Source organism: Oryzias latipes, chromosome 1, assembly GCF_053564925.1.
Source record: "Oryzias latipes strain Hd-rR chromosome 1, Olatipes_Hd-rR_3.1".
Taxonomy (NCBI): Eukaryota; Metazoa; Chordata; class Actinopteri; order Beloniformes; family Adrianichthyidae; genus Oryzias; species Oryzias latipes.
The window spans coordinates 5,165,418-5,186,944 of NC_136237.1; the positions used below are offsets into that span (position 1 = coordinate 5,165,418).

The 21,527-nt window shown below is 41.4% G+C and overlaps 1 protein-coding gene across 2 annotated transcripts; it reads right to left on the minus strand.

The window, feature by feature from the left end:
- Positions 1-8,050: 8,050 nt before the first annotated feature.
- Positions 8,051-17,089, minus strand: pcdh18a (protocadherin 18a). Of its 2 annotated transcripts, none has more exons than XM_004084223.5 (4): positions 13,037-17,089; positions 12,472-12,527; positions 11,747-11,919; positions 8,051-9,683 (listed from the first exon to the last, which is right to left on the minus strand). In XM_004084223.5, the coding sequence occupies exons 1-4, from the start codon at positions 15,509-15,511 to the stop codon at positions 8,863-8,865; spliced, it is 3,525 nt and encodes a 1,174-aa protein (XP_004084271.1). In that variant the 5' UTR covers positions 15,512-17,089; the 3' UTR covers positions 8,051-8,862. The 2 variants fall into 2 exon arrangements, with proteins under 2 accessions (XP_004084271.1, XP_011490698.1); XM_011492396.4 differs by having other exon boundaries at positions 12,472-12,560.
- Between the last annotated feature and the right edge of the window lie 4,438 nt (positions 17,090-21,527).

Sequence of the window (21,527 nt, forward strand, 5' to 3'; positions counted from 1 at the left end):
ACACACACACACACAGGCAAAGAACCGCGTGCCTAACACACTGAAACACCCACCAGCTGTACACAGACACATATTTAGAGGCAGTCATTCATGTGCACATTAACTGCCAGAACGATGAGTGAAAAAAAAGACAAGAAAAAAAACTCTCAAGTCCCGCTGTATAAAATTAAAGAGGGCAAAGACTGCAGATGCATAAACCCATATGCAATTAGGATGATGAAATGACTCAGTCTTAGCACTTTCCTCATCTCTTTACAGCTTCTCTGTTGGCTTTGTTGAATGTTTTGCAGCACCTCCAAGTCTGAGCATTGTATGTGAGAGTCCATCCACTTTTACTGATAGGTAAGTCCCACAGTGCCATCTGCTGGACAAGACTGCCACATTGCGTTTTCTGATGATAGAACATCTGTTTTTATGGTTTAGTTGATAAAAGATGTAGGAAAAAACACATTTTGGTACATATTTTCTTTTAATTTTCAATACTTTTTGAATCCTGGTTGTTACTTGAGTTGTGTCTATTCATTACTTTGATGTATTGTGTGGAAGAATGTTTTCAATGATGTGAAACTAAAAATGTTGAGTCAAGAGTTCTCTGGACAAATAATTAGCTGACTTGCATAAAGAGAAACATCTTAAGTAGACATTACCTCGATAAGATGACAAATCATTGTCTAGGTAAATTACTGGAAAATGTCTGTTTATTTCTTTGTCCATTTTACAGCATGATACGTATAAGAAATGTAAAGTACAGGAAGAAAAAAAGAATGTAACTTTTTTTGTTGGTTTTTGCTGGAAAACAAAAATGTTTTTTTGACATTCTATTTTAGTACAATGGTTTTTTTCAAGTAGTTTTGGAAATTAAAAAGCCTGAAAATGGAGCAAAGTAATTATTTTAGCTGTTTGTCTTTTCTTAATAATTAAATTAATTTTATGAATACTCCACAACCATAAATTTCTCAGAAAATATAAATTCTAGAAGTGTCTGGAAGTGTTCTATAACTGTGCAACATATTTAAAGGGGTATGAAAAGAAATGAATGCTTTAAAAAATGGAAATGTTAGTAATTATTTTTATAAATCAACAAAATGCATTGACGAACAAAAGAAAAGTTTTAATAAAACCAAACCACAGATGTTGTGTGGATGCAAACTTAAGATAATTTTGAGACACGTTAAGGATTGTTCTCCCTCTGCAGAAAATGTTTGGCCCAATTATGAGCCTACCTGATGGTATTGCATGATGGATAAAAATGTATCATTTAAAGAAAATTGTAATAATTTTAACCAAAATCTAACTTTGTTGCAGAACTGCTGCTCCAAATACCCCTTGTACTATATGACCCCCCCCCCCCCCCCTTCCATTGACATGTTCTCCTACCATGACAAAGGTGGATAAAGGTGGAAAGATTTCATGTAATTCATGGACACCAGTGAAGATCACAAATCATTGAAGAAACGGGTGTACTTGGGTCTAAATGGTTTCTGCCAGTTTGGAGCTGATGGCACTGCTGAACGTCTTCCAATTTTGGATGGTAATAAACTTGATGTGACTTCCATCTGCTGCACTCAGTTATCCTGGCTGACCACCCCATCTTATTTTCATCTTAACACAGTAAATAGGCCCTAAAAAAGTATCTCTAAAACTTACCAATAAGTAAATAAACAAAGTTTAATAAGTAAATAAACAAAGCACCAACCGAGCCTCAATGAGAAGGACCCAGGCACTCGCGCGACACCAGGCAGGCAGTTTTCTTTACGCCACATGTCCCTGTCTGCCCAGCAATGGGGATTCTGCGCTGAGCTCTTCTCTCTTTGCTCGCTGCTCCTGGGGAAATCCTGGTGAGGCTGAACACGCATAAATACCATGGTCATCCTCCAAAAAACAAACACATTGGTGGTTCTGCCAGAATAAGTGGAAATAATGCCAAGTCTACGTCTACCATTAACTTTAAATAGACTACAAGATCAGCCTAAGCGTTCACTATTAAGAGCAAACTCACTTAGATCTTCCTAAAATGTTTTCTATAAGTTCTCCTTTGTTAGCTGACAGTAATAATTTACTAGTGAAAAGTTACATTGTTGTTTTTCCATCTCTGTTTGTGCAATTGAATTGGTTAGTTCAAAAGGGACCCAAGTCCACAATCCTTAAAAATAGAGATATTATATGTTCTATGGACTACAAGGGAAAAGCTATCTGATTATGTACAAAAAAGTCCCAAGTCCGTTATAATGTATTGACTATGCTTGACATTTAAAATGCATTTAGTGCAAAATCCCTGGACTTGGGCCTCTCTTGCATGGGTTTTGTAGATGGCAGCACTAGTTATCCAATATTGCAGCGCCCCTGTTAAATTCAAGAAGGGCCCAAGTCCAGAGACTTTAGTTTGCTAGTCCTTTGAAATTATAAAAGTGAGGGGCTTCATATTATAAAATTTGTAAGCTATAAACTGGTGCTAAATCTGGGTAAAGTATTAATCATTTGGTGTAGCCTCCCTTTAAGCTATGCAATTCAAGTCATTCCCTGGAAAAAACAAACCTCTTGGACTTGGGCCCCTTTTGAACTAACCGATTCAATTGTAGCAAAGGAGTAAACAGGCATCTCAACGTGTCCAATATAGCGTCCAACTTTGCATGTGCAACAAGCTAGCGTAGTACCTCTAGCCTTTATTGGCTCGGAGTGCAAAGTTGGTAATACAATGTTTAAAAGCTAACAAAACTCAAACAACAAAACATGTTTGGAAAGTTTATTTGGGGAGAAAAAAATCAGTAAGGAAACCGAAGAAGGGTCTTCGACTTCACAGAAACATAAAGCTGCTATTTACAGACAAAACCAGGAGTTTTCCTCCAAATAGGGTTAGAGACAGTTCTTCCCACGTATCAGAAGCCGTTCCGCTTGATATGAGACAACTGACTTTTGAAAGTTTCACATACGCAGATAATAAAGTTGCAGACACGGTGGAATCCTGCTCATTATTATATTAAAAAAATACCAGTTTTACGACGGTTGCGTTGTTTTATTTTGCTTCATTTATCCGTCACACCTTAAAAGTCGCTTGCAGCTTAGGGTTGGGTTGTCAGCTGATTTGTGGAAACTTGGAAAAAATATATTCATGAATTTTCTTACAGTAAGGGTGAATTAGGGAGGCATCTGTAATAAAACTTTATCACAGAAAATGTTCCTTTGTGTAAAAAAAAATATACAGATTATCAGGATTTATGTAAAAACTAAATATGATAAATCTTTTTGTCCTGAAGATCGATCTGAGACTGGATCGACTTCTCAGCATCATATGAAAAAAGACTGGAGGCATAATGATGCTTTTATTTAATTATTTACAAATCAGAAACAACTTCTACAAATCAACAACTTTGTGTCATTGAATCTTTATCATCTTTTAAAAAATCTACTATTGTGTTTTCAGGTTGTTTTTTTAAAGCAAAATGTCTTGTAGTAGCATTTTCATTTGAACAATAGGTTTTTCAGAAACCAGACGATTACAAATATTGAACACAAACCTCGCCGTCGTTGGGACCGGTCCATGGCCTGAAAAAGGTTTAAGACCACTGCTCTCTGTCACTCACAGCAGGGACAGAAGGAAAAAAAAAAACATTTAACATGATTGGATCTGTGTGAATCCACAAAAATGGAGTTGGAAGGGGAAAATGGTGACGATCAGTGCATATTATTAACATAATCTCCATGTTATGGTGATTTCAAGTTTCTAAAAAGTTTACGCATCAAAATAGTTTCCTCAAACAGCAAAAACATTTTCCTCTCCCTTTTATTTTATTTTTTATTTGTTCCTTTTAAACAATGAGGATTAAAGTATGAAGCCTTCCACAATGGTGCTCTCATCACTCTGACTTGTTTACTCTATTTATATTGCAAGGTCTGCCAATATCCTGTTTCCCTACCAGTGGTCCACCAGCCTTGCACTGGGGGTCACTGTGGTGTCTCTGAATTCAGATGGGAGCAGATTTCACATCAGCAAAGCCAATAAGCCTGCATAACACAAGTCCTCACCCCCTTCATTTCCTGCCACACTGACTGTCATCAAAAGCACTTTTCAAGCAGAATGACATGCTGCTGAAGTTTTTTTTAGGCTTTTGTAAATGATCCAAACAAAACTTAAGAATGGAGTCATATCATTTGTGTAGCTGTGATGTGAAGAAAACAATTAGTAAAAATAGGACTTGTGATGAAGGAGGATTCAGAGTGACAAGATGAGATGAAACATGGCAGAGCATTGCAAATTCTAATGTCTGTGGGGATCTGGGGATGTGATATGAGCTGAAAATGCTGCTGGGATTTGAATGTGTGTGCGCGCCTGCTTATGTGCAAAGGCGAATATTTATGGGAGTGTGTGCATGTGTGACGCGAACAGACAGATGAACAGACAGAAATAGCCAGGAGATGAGAGTGAGATATGGGCGTATGCAGGATGGTGAGAGAAGATGGAAGAGAGCCGCTTTAAGAATGTGAGTGAAAGGCCAGTGAGACTGACAAACAATTTAATGGTGGATTTTCCAAGACAACAACAAGCTGCAGTTCATATTTCAACATCCTATCAGTGCCATGGGTAGTTTGTGTAAAATTAATTATGTGAGTGGTAATAAATGAGCACTACTGCTTCTTTCACTCGCTGTGTGTTTTCCTTTTCTATTACACACACCATTACCCAATGCCAAAAAAATGTTCTTGTTGCCAAAAATCATCCATCACATATTGCCAATCTCATTTTGAAATGACACATGGACACACAAACACATGCACACAAACATACACCAACACAAATGTTCTCTTAGTGAAACCTCAGCATTTCAGCTTTGGGAAATAATGTATCAGGATTTTTGTTATTTGTTAGACATAAAAATGACAAAAGCAAACAAGATGATTTTATAATCTTATTTTACCCTAATTACAAACATCCAGTATTTGGTGAAACTTGAAAAGGGGGCAGCAAGCCTTTGAATGTTTGGAGTGCGTGTGTACCACAGTGTTTTGCATTACTTTCCTGCTATTTGATGCAACTTTTCAAACAACAAAAGAGTTGAGAGCAAAAAAGCCAAGAAAAAAGAACCTGTGAGGTAACGACCATAGAGACCCCATCATCATGAAAGATTGTTTGGCATTGCCCCAAAGTTTTTTTTGTTTGTTTTTTATTTTCATTTGCGAACAATAGTATAATGTAAAATATTGGAAAATATTAGAAAAGTGCTCTTTGCATCATCAGTGAGCTCATTTATCATAGTTCCTCCATAAAGACTACTGAATAAAGTGTTGAATCTCAGTCCATAAACATATATGTTCTCTTTTTGTTGTTGACTTTACAACAAATTTGTGGACTCTTGGTGTTTATGGGATATCACACAGAATCTCCAATATTTGTGTTGTTTTTGCCATAAATATTGCTCCTAAACACTAAAGTATCACGTCCAATGGTTGCTTTAATTTCTGAGAACACCTTGAAGGCCATTGTCCTACTTATACCATTGTTACTTACAAAATAAATAAATATTCAAAACATTTCTTTTTTTTTTTTACGGTTTAAATCACTTTTTCACAAGAAGCCGACTATTTGATACGTGGTGCGGCGCGTAGTCATGGTAACGGCTGAGCCGGGACCGACCTCGACTGCAGCAGCAAAGGAAAGCGATATCTATGCTGATCGTCACGATGTGTTAAATAAAGCATCAGTTCACCTCTTTCCGCTTTTTTCTCTCTCCAGAGGATGAATTAAAGTTTGTTTCACAGAAGCCAGCGCAGTGATATAGAACATTTGGGCTAAGTAAACTTTTAGGTTTGTTATATAACTGTCCATTAGTGCATTTTAATCCGCACTCAATCAAAATCAAGTATTCACACGGACCATGGTATAATGTCCTATATTTAGTTTAAATGACTTTTTGTCTAGTTACTTATACTGTTTTTATACTTGGGCCTTGTACTTTGTTGGACAGTCATACAATGCATTTTACTATAGTACTATGTGTGCCTATGTATATGACAAATAAAATCTACATTTAAATGTGGGCAAAACTTTACCTTGGAAAGATGGAAAAACCTAAACCAGTTATTTCAGTTTGTGCACAATGTAAACAAACAAATTTACAAAACCAGTTCATTTGTTGATGTTTACTCCATTTTTGTACCAATTAAGGATGTAGGCGCCATTTAGATTTATTTATTTATTTATTATTTTTCATTTTGACAATTCCGAACTTATTTGTTGCTTAATGTTGTCTTGAATGTTTTATTTGAAGAACTTTGTCATGTTATGGATCTACAACTTTTGTGTATTTATTGACTCAGTGGGTGATGGGTGTGTCATTTAGTTGTGCAGCGTGATCAGATGCAGGCGTTTTAAAGCGTCCGGCATAAACGTGGACACACCTTGAAGCTGAGAGCGGCACAGTCTTTCGGCTGTCCCGTTTGCTCTGTTATCATTTAACCTTTAAAGGTACCGCGTACATAATGGTGAAACCATAACAAATGAATGGCAAAAAGAACCAAGGGAGCAGATTGTTTTTCATCGGGAGTAAAGATGCTGGAGAGGTGCTGGGTGCTGAGGCGGAGGAGTTTGCTCTTACATCAAGTCATAAGACTGAGCTACGTGGAGGGGGACTGCTTGAGTGTCTTTAGCTGAGAGTCAGGACACATCCGGGACAGATCACTAGTCCCTCACGAGGACAGATAGAGACAAGCAGCCACACACCACCTCTCCTGAGGGCAGTTCTTCTTTTCTCCCAATCAATGAAAGTACAATACAATAAAACGGTCTCATTTTTTGTCTCTCTCTCTGAATGCACATGGATTCCATGCATGTTTGTTTGCGACTCTTTCCTGTCGTTTAACCCTCACCAATTGGGGCAGACAGTCATTACAGTGATCCGTCAGGGGCATGTTTATTAGATGAGCTATCCTCAGCACTACCTGCACATACAACTTTAAAAGGCCTCTTGTTGATTACAACAAACTGAAATATTTCCAAGTCTGAGTTGGAATAAATTGGGCTGTTCATCGCTGATTTTTTCTTTCCTGATTGCTTTATTTACATGATTTCCTCAGACGACTGTTCTGTGCTACAAAAATAAACTGAAGTGAAATAAATTGGGTTTAATATCCCTTTATTCTTCTCCCTCACTCATGCTTCCCTCCCTCACTCAGTCACTCACTCAAAGCTTGTTGCTCACTGAGGCTTAAACTCTTTAATGATGAAGACAAATTAGCTCATTATCAAGTGTTTTCATGCATGTTCCTCTCCCTGTGAGTGAGCGTGTGCCTGTGTGTGCGCGCGTACGTGCGCATGTGAGAGTGTGTGTGAGGGTGTGTTATGAATGTTTTCACATGCATTGTCTTGTTGAGGATGTGCATGTATGCTAATGACTTTCTGTGTGCCTCGTGGTGCTGTTTGTATGCTAATTCTCACCTTTACTTTATTAGTGCTTTCTCTCATGAGACCAATTTCTTTATTTTACCTGAGATGTTAAATTTGGCCTCCTAATAGATCTCAGTTTGGCTTTTTTTTTTTCTTCTTTGTGTGTGCCAAATGTTTGTTTTTGCTCATGAGTGACTGAACTCCAGATAATCCCTCATAATCACACACAGAGTGATTAAAGGGAGCACGAAGGCTCATTTCTTATTTTCTCTTAATTGCATTACACATCCATATGGCCATGTTGTTCAATATCATGCTTTCAATTTCCCATAAAGTGCAGTTCTTATCAGATGCTGCTCATTTGCAGCGCATGGCCTATTCACTATTGTGCTTTGGGGGATTACTTATTCAGACAGGAGGATTTGTTCTCTGAATTAAAATTAATACTAAAATGTAGTTTAATCTAAGAAGATCAAGCAGGAATAAATTCTGTGTTGAAATTGTTTGGCAGCAGACATTAATGTAAGGTTGCTGCAGTTCAGAAACTGACCATTAGAAGGCGCTAAGTGATGGAGGAGTTGCAGATGAAGCTACTTAGAAATGCAAGTAAAACACATTTTTTGAACTAACTTGAACAAATAAAAAAAAAAAGAAAATCCAAGTAGACCCAGATACAAATCTCTCTGCTTTATTTATCATCCACTGGTCACAATGTTACCATACAAAATCCACTTCCAACATGGAACTGCATTGGAATGTGATTACTTTGATATGCAAACACACATATTTAATATTAAAAAAAAGAAAAAAAATTAAATACAACTGCTTTACAAAATAAAAGGCCAGAGAAAAAATGGACACACTCAGAGATAATAAGACATGCAGTGACAAATATAAAAAATAGACATGTTATCTTTTTCTGTACAAACATACATGGACACATATAAATATAGAGAAGTAAAAAAAGAGTGTATTTTTGATATAGAAAGATAAAATTGTACAGTTACATTCCAAAATAACAAAACAGAAGACATGGCACAATATTCAAGTGAGCTTGCCTTTCTCCACAGACACTGTACAATACTGTTTACTGTTGAACTAGAAAGTAGGTTACACAACAGTTGCTTTCTCGGAGTCTGTTCACACCACTGTAAACATTACAAGAACAGGTACACTTTTTTATGTTGATGAATTTAACTTCAAGATCACCTATTTGAGCAACTTTCCAAACAACTTGGATGCGAGTGGAGAAGTCGTGTCTTCGAGTCGTGTCACAGCTTCAGTTCAGTGTTGGACTTTCTTTGCGCTCAGAGACGCACGACAAAAAGGGAAATTTGGTCAAATAAACAAGACAAGCTTTACAGTGGAAAAGGAACCCATTAAGTTTTGCGTCGGCACAAAGACCACAAATGTCCCAGTGTGGCGAAATGTTCCAGACCAACACAGTGAAAGCTCAAGCCCGCCATCCCGCTCTGTGCGGCTCCCTAGTTCTGCCTGACATCCTGCAGCAGTTTGTTGATCTCATGAGCCAGCTCGGAAGTGTCCATGCCTGCCTCGTGGCGGCTCTCACTGCGCTTGCTGTTCTGGAGACCCTGATGCAAAACGCCATCAAAGTCATCTTCTTCATAATTCTCGGGAATCTCTTCCATGGCCGGCAGCCATTTTAAGTGTGGTGGCTGTCCATTGGTGGAAGTTGGAGTGGAAGATGATGAGGAAGACGAGGCGGGAACGTGGCTGGTGCCCACAGATCCATTGCCTGGATTTAGATAGTGGGTATTGGCAGCCCATGCGGCTACACCTGGGGGGTAAGAAGGGCCCTTACCACCTGGCAACAAGCCTCTTCGGCTGTCCTGAGGGACAGCACTGTTGCCATGGTTGCCAGCAATGTTGCCAGCACGTCCAGTGCCCCTCTCTGATGTTCCTGAGGAGGAGGAGGGTGGGCTAGTTTCCGTGCACTCAGCGTAGGAGTCCATATTAGGAGGCAAGAGTCTCTGGAAAACGGAGTTCATCTCAGTGAGGAGGGAGCCAGCCCCTCCTCCAGCAGCACACATCTCACTTCCACCTTCCCCCCCAACCCCAAATTCTTCATTTCCGGACTCTTTGCCAAAAGTGGAGAAGCTTTTGCGGTTTTCGGAGTCAACAGAGGACTGGTCATCATCCAGTGGGGCTTGCTGGGAGGACTCTTCCCCAGGGATGTACATGTTGTTGCGGTAGTCAGCAGAGGAAGCGGGTGAGGAGAGGGGAGGCATCCAGCACTGGTCAGAGTGTCCCAAGACGCGACATTCATCTGTGCAAAGTCTCATGGCTGAAACAAACACACACACAAAAAAAACAAAGATTCAAAGTCAAGCTGGAATTGAAGGTTCATGGAAAGAAGAGGGACTCTGGATGACTTTTAACCATTTGTGGCATGACTATAAAACAACCCAAAAAAAAAAAACACAAAGACCCCATAGAGGAAAAGCTTTCCTAATATCTCATTACCAATAAAACAGAGGGGTGCAGTCAACAAGGAAGAGAGTGGGTCGTTTGAAAACTTGGGTTTGTTTTTTCTTGTTGTTTCGGTTTTTCTTTAAAATAGTTCAGTTTGGTAAGTTCTTGTTTGTCCTTTCATTTTAAACTGCCGGTATTTACATCTTAAAGCATATACTACCAGTTGCTGCTGGGTATAACAATATTTCACTAGCTTTACATGCAGCTGCTAATGACATTTTGGATACTCAGCAATGTTGCGATTAAAATACATGGTCTGAGACTTTGGTGTCCTCTCAAAAACACGTGGAAATAAGTTTGGGTGGGTTCAGGAATTGATCTGCTCCTCCAGAAGTTTTTTTTTTTCTGCCTTAAAGTTCACAAGCAAAATAAAAAAAAAAGAGAAATCTATTGACAGCCCCTGGGTTTGGCTTTTATTAAAATCGGATCATATTTATCATTTCTTGAAAATAAAATGTAAAAGCTGCATTGTCACACTGAAGACCCTAGTCCCCAGGGTCGCCATGGATACATTTTTAATACGTTTTCAAACCCACACCTTAATCTGGTCTTTACTAGCATCCCTTAACACTGCAAAAATATTAGCATAGTCAATTCAAAGCAACTCTATTTTCTTCAACACAGGACATTTGTGAAGCCATTCCAGCTTGGTGTTTGAATGATTCGCCCAAATCCTCACGAGTTTTGTCATTTACTCTGTAAAGCTTTTTGGGCTTAACTAGCATTTGGATGAAAAAAATAAACAGTTATATAAATACAAATAAATCTCTGCCAAGCAAGTCGTCATTTTAGCAAGACTGAGGCAGGGATTTGCTCGTCTTTTGTCAAACCCAGCATGAATTTGCCAATACAAACAGAAAAATCTAAACAATTAAATCTATTAAAGAGAAAGGATGTTAATCCTGCCTTTTGGTCTTCTTATTTTTTATTAATTTGGCATAAAAGACAGAGAGGGAGGAAGACAAAACGCAATATCTCTCTAAAATAGGAAGGAGGGGGGAGGGGGAACTGGCCGTGTCCACTGCCCCTCCCTCCATCCATCTCAATAAAGTCAGAGAACACATTAACAAATATGAGGAGAAATACAGAGGAGCTCACAGGCATGCAGGAGCAAGAGAGAAAGGGACAGAGTCAGAGAGAGAAGGAGGGAATAACATCATTCTGAAAGCAATTACTATGAATTCTCCTCAGTTCAGACATGAAAGCGTGCCACTGTCACTCACCAGGGGGGGAAGAAAGAGAAAGTAAAAAAGAAAAAGGGAGGGAGAAAAAAACATCACCCTGAGACGCATACCGATGAGTGACAGGCGACTCATCTCCGCTCCAGGGAGGATTTTACAGACACGGCTCTATCTTAGGGGCAGATAATGCTCACACACACACACACGCAAGTGCACATGCGCTACAACACAAACGCTTCTATTCCGCACACTGTAGCAGCTTCTCCCGGTGTGATAACGAGCGTGGAAATGAGGGGTGTGTAAAAGAATGGGGCTGAGCACAATGGAGATTGTGTTGGAAACAAGGTAAATTTAGTGGCTGTAAAGGCAGGTGTGCTGACAAGTAATGGGCTTAGGACTGATGCTGTCCAAGGTTCTGAAATCTGTCAGCCACATAAAGACAGGGGATTTTAGGGAGGCTTCAGGTCACCTCCAGTTCATTTTGAAACCAAAATTGACACAACATCAATATCTTATTTTTAGGACTCAAGCTTGTATTAAAAAAAAAATACTTCACCACAAACAGGTGTGATTGCTCTCTACAAAGAGAGGAAACTGTTAAGCTGCTGCTACAAAAAAGTGTTAGGTTGAGGCAAACAAGTCAGACAAAATGCGATGTGCAAATCTGGATGGTTTGCATCCTCCCCGAGCTCACCTGGGTGAAGTCGATGGTGCATCTCGAGGTGCATCAGATCAGAAAAGCCCTCCCCCAGAAGCAGCCTGTCCACAGGGGATTCCCGCCCCATGTCACAGTCACTGTCCCCCGCCTCACTGTCCCCACGACCACTGTCCTTTAGGCTGAATTTGTCCATATCTTGTAATGCATACCTGTGGGGAGGGATTCAGACATCTTTTTTTATACAGGGTTTCCATTTTACATGTGGAAAAATGAAGCAATCAGTCAGTCTGCCGGAAAGACTAAACTTGACATTTTTAACTTGAGGCTTCTTCAATCTGTCAAACCATTAGACGGGGCTTGGCCCATCAATTTTTCATGGAGGTAAATCCCATCAATAAATCCTTTGGAGCAGCCACTAGAGGCATCTATAAATCTATCATAAGTGGATATCATGGGGAAAGTTTTGATGGATGCACAGTTTTCTATCTGAGCTCATTTTCTCCCAAAAATGTTGTGACACTTAGACAAATGAGCTACATATTTCGAACTGAGTGAAACTGGAATGACAACTGGAAGATGACAATAAAATACATTTAAACGCAATTGAACCAGGCAACACATCAACTAATGGGAAAAAAAAATCTTCACTTTAAAACACAAAATAACAATGACAAACAAAAATACTTTATAAATCTAAGGAAAATAAATAAATAATCAGATTAAAAAGTGGAGAGGGGCTGAGGGACGTAGGGGGAAATTACCTGTAGCTGCGGGAGTATTTGTTGCCACGGAAACTGGGTCTGGGCTGGTACTGGCCCTGATGGAGCATGGACAGAAGCTGTGAGACTTGCTACATCCAAAAAGAAAAAAAAAAGAAAGAAAAAAAAAAACAAGACAAAATAAAAATAAAATGGGGGGATGAATACAGATGGAACATCAAGGAGGGGGGAGAAAAGAGAGAGACAACACAGAAGACAAAAAATGAATGAGTAAACACAAAATGGATGATAGAGAGGCTGCTAAAAATGGGTGAGACAAAATGGATGACATTTCAACAAAAAAGGGGAGTGAAAATGGAAACGTGGCTGATGAGTGAGTCACATTGATGATGGAGGTAACTGTGACAGGGTGTAAACAAGGTAAAGACAGAGACATCTATAATAATCAACAGTTTTAATGAGAGTCAGTCTGAACTGCAGGGCAGTGTTGATTAAGTCGCACAAAGAGATGAGTTAATTTACTCAAACAGGGACAGCTGTGTGAGGAGGAGGAGGAGGAGGAAGATGAAGCAGTGTGCTAAGTGTGTGTCTGTGTGTGCGCGCTCACCTCCACTGGAGGAGTTGCATGTGCCAGCTCCAGAGCGAAGCTCTCTGGAATGTGATTGGACGAGATGGTCACCAGGCTGTTCAGAGACTGACGGCTGTGCTGGTTCTGCCGGCTCCCCATCTGGGCTCGGTCCATGGGAGGGGAGGCTGACGGGGAGCGGTGGTGAGCCCTGATGGGGAGGGTGCCATTCACTGTGGGAACCAGGGTGATGTCACCTTTGTGAATCTGCCTCGTTGGTTTCTTTGGGTGGTGCTGGTGGGTGGACTCTGCCACCCGGCAGTTGTAGGAGTGTCTGGTGTCCTTCTTCTCACGGTTGCAGCGAGCCACGTACACCACCATGATGACCAGCAGAACAGCACAGATAGCCCCAAGTGAGATGATGATAATGAGGGACAGATCTATGGACGACTCCCCCTGATCCATTGGCTGCACGTGGTTCTCCCTGTTCTCATAAAGGGTGATTTTTAAAACGGCTTTGGCACTTAGGCTTTCACTTCCCTGATCCCTGACTACAATTTTCAACTCAGCATGCTCATGGGGGAAGTTCTCCAGGCTGGCGTTGGCATGGATCTCACAAGTTCTCGGTTCCATGAGGAAGAACCCTTCCTCATTGCCACCAGATATGGAGCAGAGGAGCTCAGCGTTGACCCCCGTGTCCCGGTCAGTTGCCCTGACCACAGTGACAAGCTGTCCGGCCTCTGTGAACTTGAAGACGTGAACATCTGCGGTAAAATTCCACAACTGGGGGACCACAATTACCGGAGGGTTGTCGTTTTCGTCAAGAATGTTCAAGACCACTGTGGCATTACTCTGCAGGGGGGGCTTCCCTGCATCCTTGGCTTGCACAACAAATGAGATGCGACTCACATCCTCTCGATCAAACGTGCGCAGTGCATAGATGGCACCATTAGAAGGATCAATGTTCACATAGGTGGAGATGGGGCTTTCATTAATAAAGTTCTCCAAGATGGTGTAGCTCACCTGTCCGTTAGCATCCAGATCAGGGTCAGAGGCAGAAATGGATGTCAGATATGCACCAGGGGCATTGTTCTCGGATTTAAAGATCTCGTATCTCCCCTTCTCAAAGTGTGGCGGGTTGTCATTTTCGTCTGTGATGTGCACGGTGAAATGTTTGACGGTAGAGAGGCTCGGGATTCCCCGGTCTTCAGCCACCACAGTCAGACTGAACTCTGACCTTTTCTCTCTATCCAGGGATACGTTCGTCAGAATCATGTAGTTGTTCTCGTATTTTTTCTGCAGCTTGAAGTTGCCCTGACTGTGCAGCCGACATTCCACTTCTCCGTTTAACCCAGAGTCCAAGTCCTCCACCCTCACCAAGGCAACAAAGGTGTCCAGAGGGGAAGCCTCAGAAATGTAGGCAGCATCCCCGTTGCCCTGGGAGGACATGAGGCTGATGCTGATGTCTGGCTTGTTGTCGTTCACATCTACCACTTTGACCAGGATCTTGCAGTGGGCAGGCATTGAGTTTGGACCCATATCCTGCGCCTGCACGTCAATGTCATAAGACTTGATCGTTTCGTAGTCCAGCCTCCTCATAAGCGTTATGTGGCCACTGTCTGGGTTAATTTTGAAGGTCTCCATGATTTTAGGAGACACGTGACTACTAAAAGAGTAGACTATTTTCGCGTTCTTCCCTTCGTCAGCGTCTGTGGCATTCAAGTCTATGAGCAGAGTGCCAACAGTTGCATTTTCAGGCAGGTTGATGACATATGAGGACTTCTCAAAGACCGGGCTGTTGTCGTTGGAGTCAGTAACGCTGATTTTGAGCAGCGTGGACCCGGTCCTGGGGGGAACGCCCCTGTCGTAGGCGCTGTACTGAAGTTCATAACTGGAGCGCAACTCGCGGTCCAGCTCTCTGAGCACCACCAGCTCGGCATATTTAACTCCGTCACTCCTGGACTGAATGTCAACCTTGAAGAAGTTGTTGGGCGCTAAGGCATATGTGTAGAGAGAGTTCTCACCGACGTCAGGGTCTGTGGCGCTGTCCAGGGGGATGCGCGCCCCCACGGCCGCGCTCTCGGAGATTTCGATTGGGATGACGGCTCGGGCGAACTGGGGGGCATTATCGTTGATGTCCAGCACTTCCACTTCGATGTGGAACAGCTGAAGGTGCTCGGTCGGGAGCGTGAGCACGTCGAACTGGATGGAGCAGTTGAGATTCTTTTCGCAGAGTTTCTCGCGGTCGATTTTGCTTCGGATGCTGATTTCTCCGTCCTGCTCGCGCACGGTGAGGAAGGAAGAACTGCCCCGTTGCATGGCTCGAAAGCGGAGCGGCACGGAGCTGGGAAGTTTTGCCAAAACATCCGCGACATCGTCTTTCAGACGGGCAATAACCGTGCCGACTTTCTGCTCCTCGGAAATGTGATATTTAAGCGTTTTACCGGCAGAATGCTGCGTCGCCAGCGCCAAAACAGCCACAACTCTCCACAATCTTCTCAGAAAAAGACCCATCATTCTTCTGGTTGAAAAAAAATAAATAAAATGAAATAAAAAAACTTCAAAATGTAGTGTTGATGTAGTTTAACTTCATCGACTAGCTCGGAGTAACTACATTGCACGAAAAAGGTCTTTTAAATTGGATTAGTTGTCATTAAATCATCCAAATCTGTGCGTCCACCCTCGTCATCTGTTGTGCGCATCCAGTGTGGAAGAGAGACAGCTGAGCACCGCTGAAGTCTGTGCGCCTTTCTCCCTCTCCTCCCTGCGTCTGCTTCGTGCGCCGTGTGCTCTCCTTCGCTCCCTCTCTTCCGCGCGCGGACCTGATCAAAATAACCCGCCTCAAATCTCGCCAAAGACAAGCGCTTCTTAAATGAAAAGCTGACTAGTGGCCACTTGAAATCCAAAGCAAATGAGAAGGGAGGGAAAAAAAACCTTCGGGGTGGGGTGAAAACCCCGCCTTGGGGGGTTCACTCTCACTACTTTTCAGGGTGACGTCTCCTCATTTACAGCAACCACGGGGGGAAAAATACTTTCAAGGCATGAATACTTGTGATTATTCATCCTGTTCTTGCCTGCACGAAGATGTAAAAAGTCCAAACTCTCATAAGACCATAACTGTGACTTGTTTTACAAAAAAACAGATGATTTTGAGGATTTACGCACACGTTTTGCGTACTGATTTAACAATATACCCACTCCTGTTTACCATAAATGTGCATCTAGTGTTGCACTAAGGTGGAAACCGAGTGTTTTCCTGCTCTTTGAAGCTGATAACAGCCCCTTCACGCACATCACTTTGAAGTGGATGTTGTTCTGAGTGGAGTGCGCTTTCTTTCCACATGCGCTCCGTGTCTGAGTCTGTCTGTGGGTGAGACGTCTAAGCCGAGTAAGCCGTGTGGCGAATCGCCCTGAAAGGGAGCCGGACTTTAATGAATGCGTTTTAAGAGTCGGTCACGCCGCGGAACAGCGCTGTCCCCGCGCACGAATCTGTTCCCCTCAAACTCCCCGTGGGACCCGCTGCATCCCACACTCACCGCTTCGAGCACGCGCGCTCGCGCTTGACTAGGTAAAGGTCTAATTGGTGTGAACGCGCAAGTCAGGCTAGAGCAGGGAGAGAAAAAGGAGATCACAGGTTTTATATTTGTGCACAACTGGGACTGAGCATCGTGGACACCATCTGGTGCAGTTTGTTTGGCACGGGACCTAGCTGAACAAATAGGACTCCAGCAGAGCCTTAAACTCCTCAGAACTGTGAGGAAACGACTTGTTAAGGAACTCACCGTTAGCTGGTGTGCTTTAAGAGTAAAAAGAAGAAAAATAAAAATCTCAGCTCATTTTTTCCCACATTTCAGTTACTGAAAGGTTTGCTGTAGATCAAACTGAGACATTTGAGCAAATATCTGAGATTATCCGGATGCAGATACCCATAAGACAAGCTTCAGCAGATCAGGCTGTAGTTGCCTCTTATTTCTCCTAATTACCCAACAACTTTTTTAGAGCATGCACAATAAGAAATAGAAAGACTGTCAACACATCCACAGCTGCTAAGTTGGTTGCACAAGAAATGCATGGAGAGCACTATTTAAAAAATAAAAAAAAGAATGGCAAACTCATGCAAGCCTGTGCATCTGCACACTTTTCAAAGCTTTCCATGCCTTTTCGTGGGAACAAAAGCCCATAAATACCCCAAACGTGCAGGGACACAAACCAGAAACTCCCTCCTTTTTGAAGCCCCGGCATTAAATTAGCGGAACAAACTTTTATTCTTACCCCCAGCATCTATTCATCAGTCATGTCTGCAAAATGTTTGCATTCACTCCTGTTTTGCAGATTTTTAAGCTTAGTTATTTAAACAGGTTTGATACGGGGCCCAGCATTTCCATTGCTCCAAATACACACAATGCAGTAATGCAATTACACTCAAAAAACGTTCACTTTGAATGAACATAAAAAAATTATGGAAAGGATTTCCACATGATTAGATTGCGTTACTTGAACAAAAATGAATCATGTTGGTCCTACTTAATTTATTTACGTTGGCTCAACTTAATATATTTAGGTTGGATCAACTTAATGTATTTAGGTTCAAACTAATAAATTTAAGTTGATTCAATTTAAATAGAGCAGTTGCACCCAACTTTAAATTGATATTGTTGCTCACTCTAAAAAGAAAAAAGTTGATCCAATTTAATTGAATCACTTCAATTGGTCACACATAAGAAAATTAAGTTTATTTAACTTAAATTTCTATTTTTTTCTTTAATTTTATTTACACATCTGTAATTGGTATGTTGTTCCAAAGTTACAACCAATGGGTCTTTTAATTTTCACATCAATGACATGAATTACCCAGCAAAGTCCCACATCACAAGCCAGGAGCTCAATTACCACGAACTTTGTGTTAAGTATTGGAACATTAACATTTTACCACACAAGGGGGTTGGTCATCATCCTCTACCAAACTTTAACTCATGGTGCAAAAAAAAAATAAACATAACAGTTTAAATCACTAGTTAAAACAGAGTAAAACAGCTAGACAATAAAACCCATGGACAAAAACTCACACTTAAACCCCAATCTGCCCAGATAGACAAAGAAAGTGGTATCCCACAATTCCTTGCGATTATTAATGCATCCAATTTAATGGTATCACGTTGGATCAACATGATTGAAATTAGTAACTTTTAAATGGATTATTTTTATGTACAATCGACATGATTCATTCACGTAAGATTTACAAACATAAAATTTTCTGGTTGAAATGACAAGTTACTTTTTCGTTAACTTAATTGGCTGGTAATTTCCTTTTTTTGAGTGTACTCCCTGTGTCCCAGAGAAACTAATCACATTTGGAGAACAAAGTCTGCTCTGGAGTTTAAGGAAGAAGTGAGCAACAGAAAGACGCAGTTGGAGGGGGTGCGGGTGAGTAAAGGTCCTAAACGCTGCATAGAATGCAACAATTAATGTATGGAGGGGGAGCTTATAATCTAAGTAAATAACAGATGGAGACTTAATACATTTAGACACGCTGCATAACCCGAGGAGCCAAGTAAACACCGTCCTTTTGGGGCTCATAACTGAATATTCATCCTTTGCAGCAGGTGCAAGGACATCATTTTTTTCTAAGTTTTAGCTGAACTTTCCTGTTTTCAGCTTCCCAAACATAATTTTATTGATATATTGCTGGCTGTGAGGCCAGCGGCAGCCTCTGCAAACAAACAATCAGCCCCTGCCTGCGCTGGCTGGCTGCAGCACTGCTTATTATGCAGTGCCTTGTAGTCAAAAAGTCCCAGTCATAATGATCCACCAGTTCACCAGGGCAATGAGGGCGCAGCAGCTGGACTGGCCGGGGAGCAGGACGGAGCAGGAGGAATGTGCGCGTGCACGACCGCCGTGGCTTTGGTGGTTTGGTTGTAAAGGCACGCGAGCATCTGTCGCCTCGCTAGCCCGTTCATTGTCACTTATTCAATTAGCGTCGATTTGGTGGATTCCTTTCCAGGGGGAAGGCTGGGCAGCGGGAGCTTTCACTTCTGTTAGAGGGTGAGGGTGACACCTCCTCCTCCTCCTCCACACATACTAAACCACCCCCATCAAGGCGGCGTTGTTATTCATGCGAGCCTCTTCTTCCATCTCCCCATCTTCTTTGCTTTCATTAGGGTTTCACTGAGCTTTATTACTTTACGGCGGTCATTGTGTGTGTGTGTGTGTGTGTGTGTGTGTGCGCGAGAGCAGAAGAAAAGGGAACGCACAGCCTTTTCTTGCACAGTGCATGGGGTGATCACAGAACCCTGCATGCAACATATTGCAAGCGATGTCAAGGGGTGGGTGACAAATTTATAGTCCAGGCAGAATCAGGAGGGGGATGAAAGAATGTGTCTGGACACCTTTAAAGTGGACACATTTCTCCTCTATGGTGACAGTCGTTGCCCTGCACACGTTGAAAAGAACAGGCTGTCATTACTTTCTAACAGACTTTTCAGGCCTAAGTGGCCACAGAGCTGCATGGGAAATTATACCTTTCTTCTGCAAGACAAGCAGAAAGAGTCATTCTGGCTCAGTGATGGCTGAGCAACGGATTCTCCTCTATTCTACTGTAGTTTGGAAGGAATCTTTGTTTGCTGAAGGAGCAGTTTGAGTGCCCAATCATTCAGTCACTCCATATTTGGCCTAATTCTCTTTCTGAATCACAGCTGACTGTGTACACGCATGCATACTGAGTCCGTGCGCACATTTCCATAGCCTGTGTGACTGACAATGACAGCGAGGTGCTTTGGCCTACCAAGCGAGGACACAAAGAAACACAAAGACTTTGCAAGAAATCACCTCCTTGGCACTTGTGACTGAACCTCTCCTCTCCTCTTTTATAACTGTGAGCCTTACACGGAACGGCAAACATTACTGAATCAACACAAGACAATTCCAGCAGCGCTTTTAAACGCTCACTAACTTGAGCTTTTATCTGGCCAATATTTTAGTCATGCCTCACAGGTCATATTACACCTTTCAATTGTAAGCTCAAAATGTTAGGATATAAAAAAATGCGTATACATTTTTCAGCCAAAGCAGTTTTTTTTTTTATGTCGGTGCAATCAATCTTTGGTAACTGCACAATGAAAGAGATGAATAATTCACAGCAGAACACCAGCAGACGTTTCCTGCTGAGGTTAGGAATTTGTTTGATCAGTTGACTTTTCATGTCCCTAATATATGTTTGCAGTTCAGGAGTTCAGTCTTGTTTCCTGTTGCCATAAGGTGGAAGTGATTTCAAATCAGAAGCTAATTGTGAAAAGATAAAGCATCATGTTGCACAGTTTAGCTGTTTATTATTATATTTTGTGTGTTTCCCAAAACCTTGAATTTATTTCTGGCCTTTAACTGCAGAAAATTTGAGGTTGACTATTGGTGAGGGCCATCACCATAGGAACAACATTTGCTATGATTGTGTAACTAATTTAGGGTTATACATGGCAAGCATCAGCTTGACCAGGGTGTGCACATCTTAATGGAGTGTGGTGTTGTGCTCTCTGTCCCAATTTTAGTTTCCTTATAAAAGCATTGCTCAAGATTAAGCTGGATTCACTGCATAAATCATGAATGTAGATCCAGAAGCAGCATATGTGCGTTCAATGTACTGGTCTGGTTGTCTACAGTGTTAAATGGAAATGGATTAGCCCTCTGATAGGATGTTCCCATGTTGCAGTTGGTGAGTCTAGTCAACCATTAGCAACAACAAAGACCCAAAAGACAGTGTCCAAATCAGTAAATCCACGAGACTTTTACATTGGTCAACGAAATAATCTCAGGATCTAAACTTGTAACACTGAAATAGTTGACCTGAGGAAAAAGATAAAAGCAGACTTGCCAGAGACACTGTTTTGACTTCACGGTTAGTTAACAGTGGGTTGGAGAGATCAATAAGCAAAAACAGTTAAACATTATTGACCATTTTCCTTTGGAATAACATACAATTTCTGGGATGCTGCATCAACTCGTGGTCAAATTTGGGCGAAAATTTGCCAGGGGTTTGCATTTTAAATGTTGAATGACATCTGTGCCTACAAAGTTTTATTATTACTTTACAAAGCTGATTAAAAAAGGTTTCTCTGTTGGAATTTTAGAAATGTCCCACTTTGATGTATGTTGATGCAATGTGCATCAACCCACTTCTGCTCCAAACTTACCTCAATTCATTTTGAAAGCAAATACATAAGTGATTTGGAAATAAATTCAGGTGCCAAGGTGTTAATTCACAAGAAATATGTTATTAAATATGCTACAACAGGAGAACTATGTGCTCTGACTCAGCCAGGGAAACATCAAATATTTCACACATTTCAGAAACCCAAGATTTATAGAAATGTTATTAATTTCTGAGCTTTTTTGCCCATGAAAAACACACCTCAAAATTTTAACAGGCGGTGATCAAACAGTTTTGACGATATTGAATATGTCCAAGTAGATACGTTTGGAAGTATTACCAGCTTCTGGCTAGTTTTAAGTGGCAGGCGGGGAAAGTAAGTCAAAACGGTGT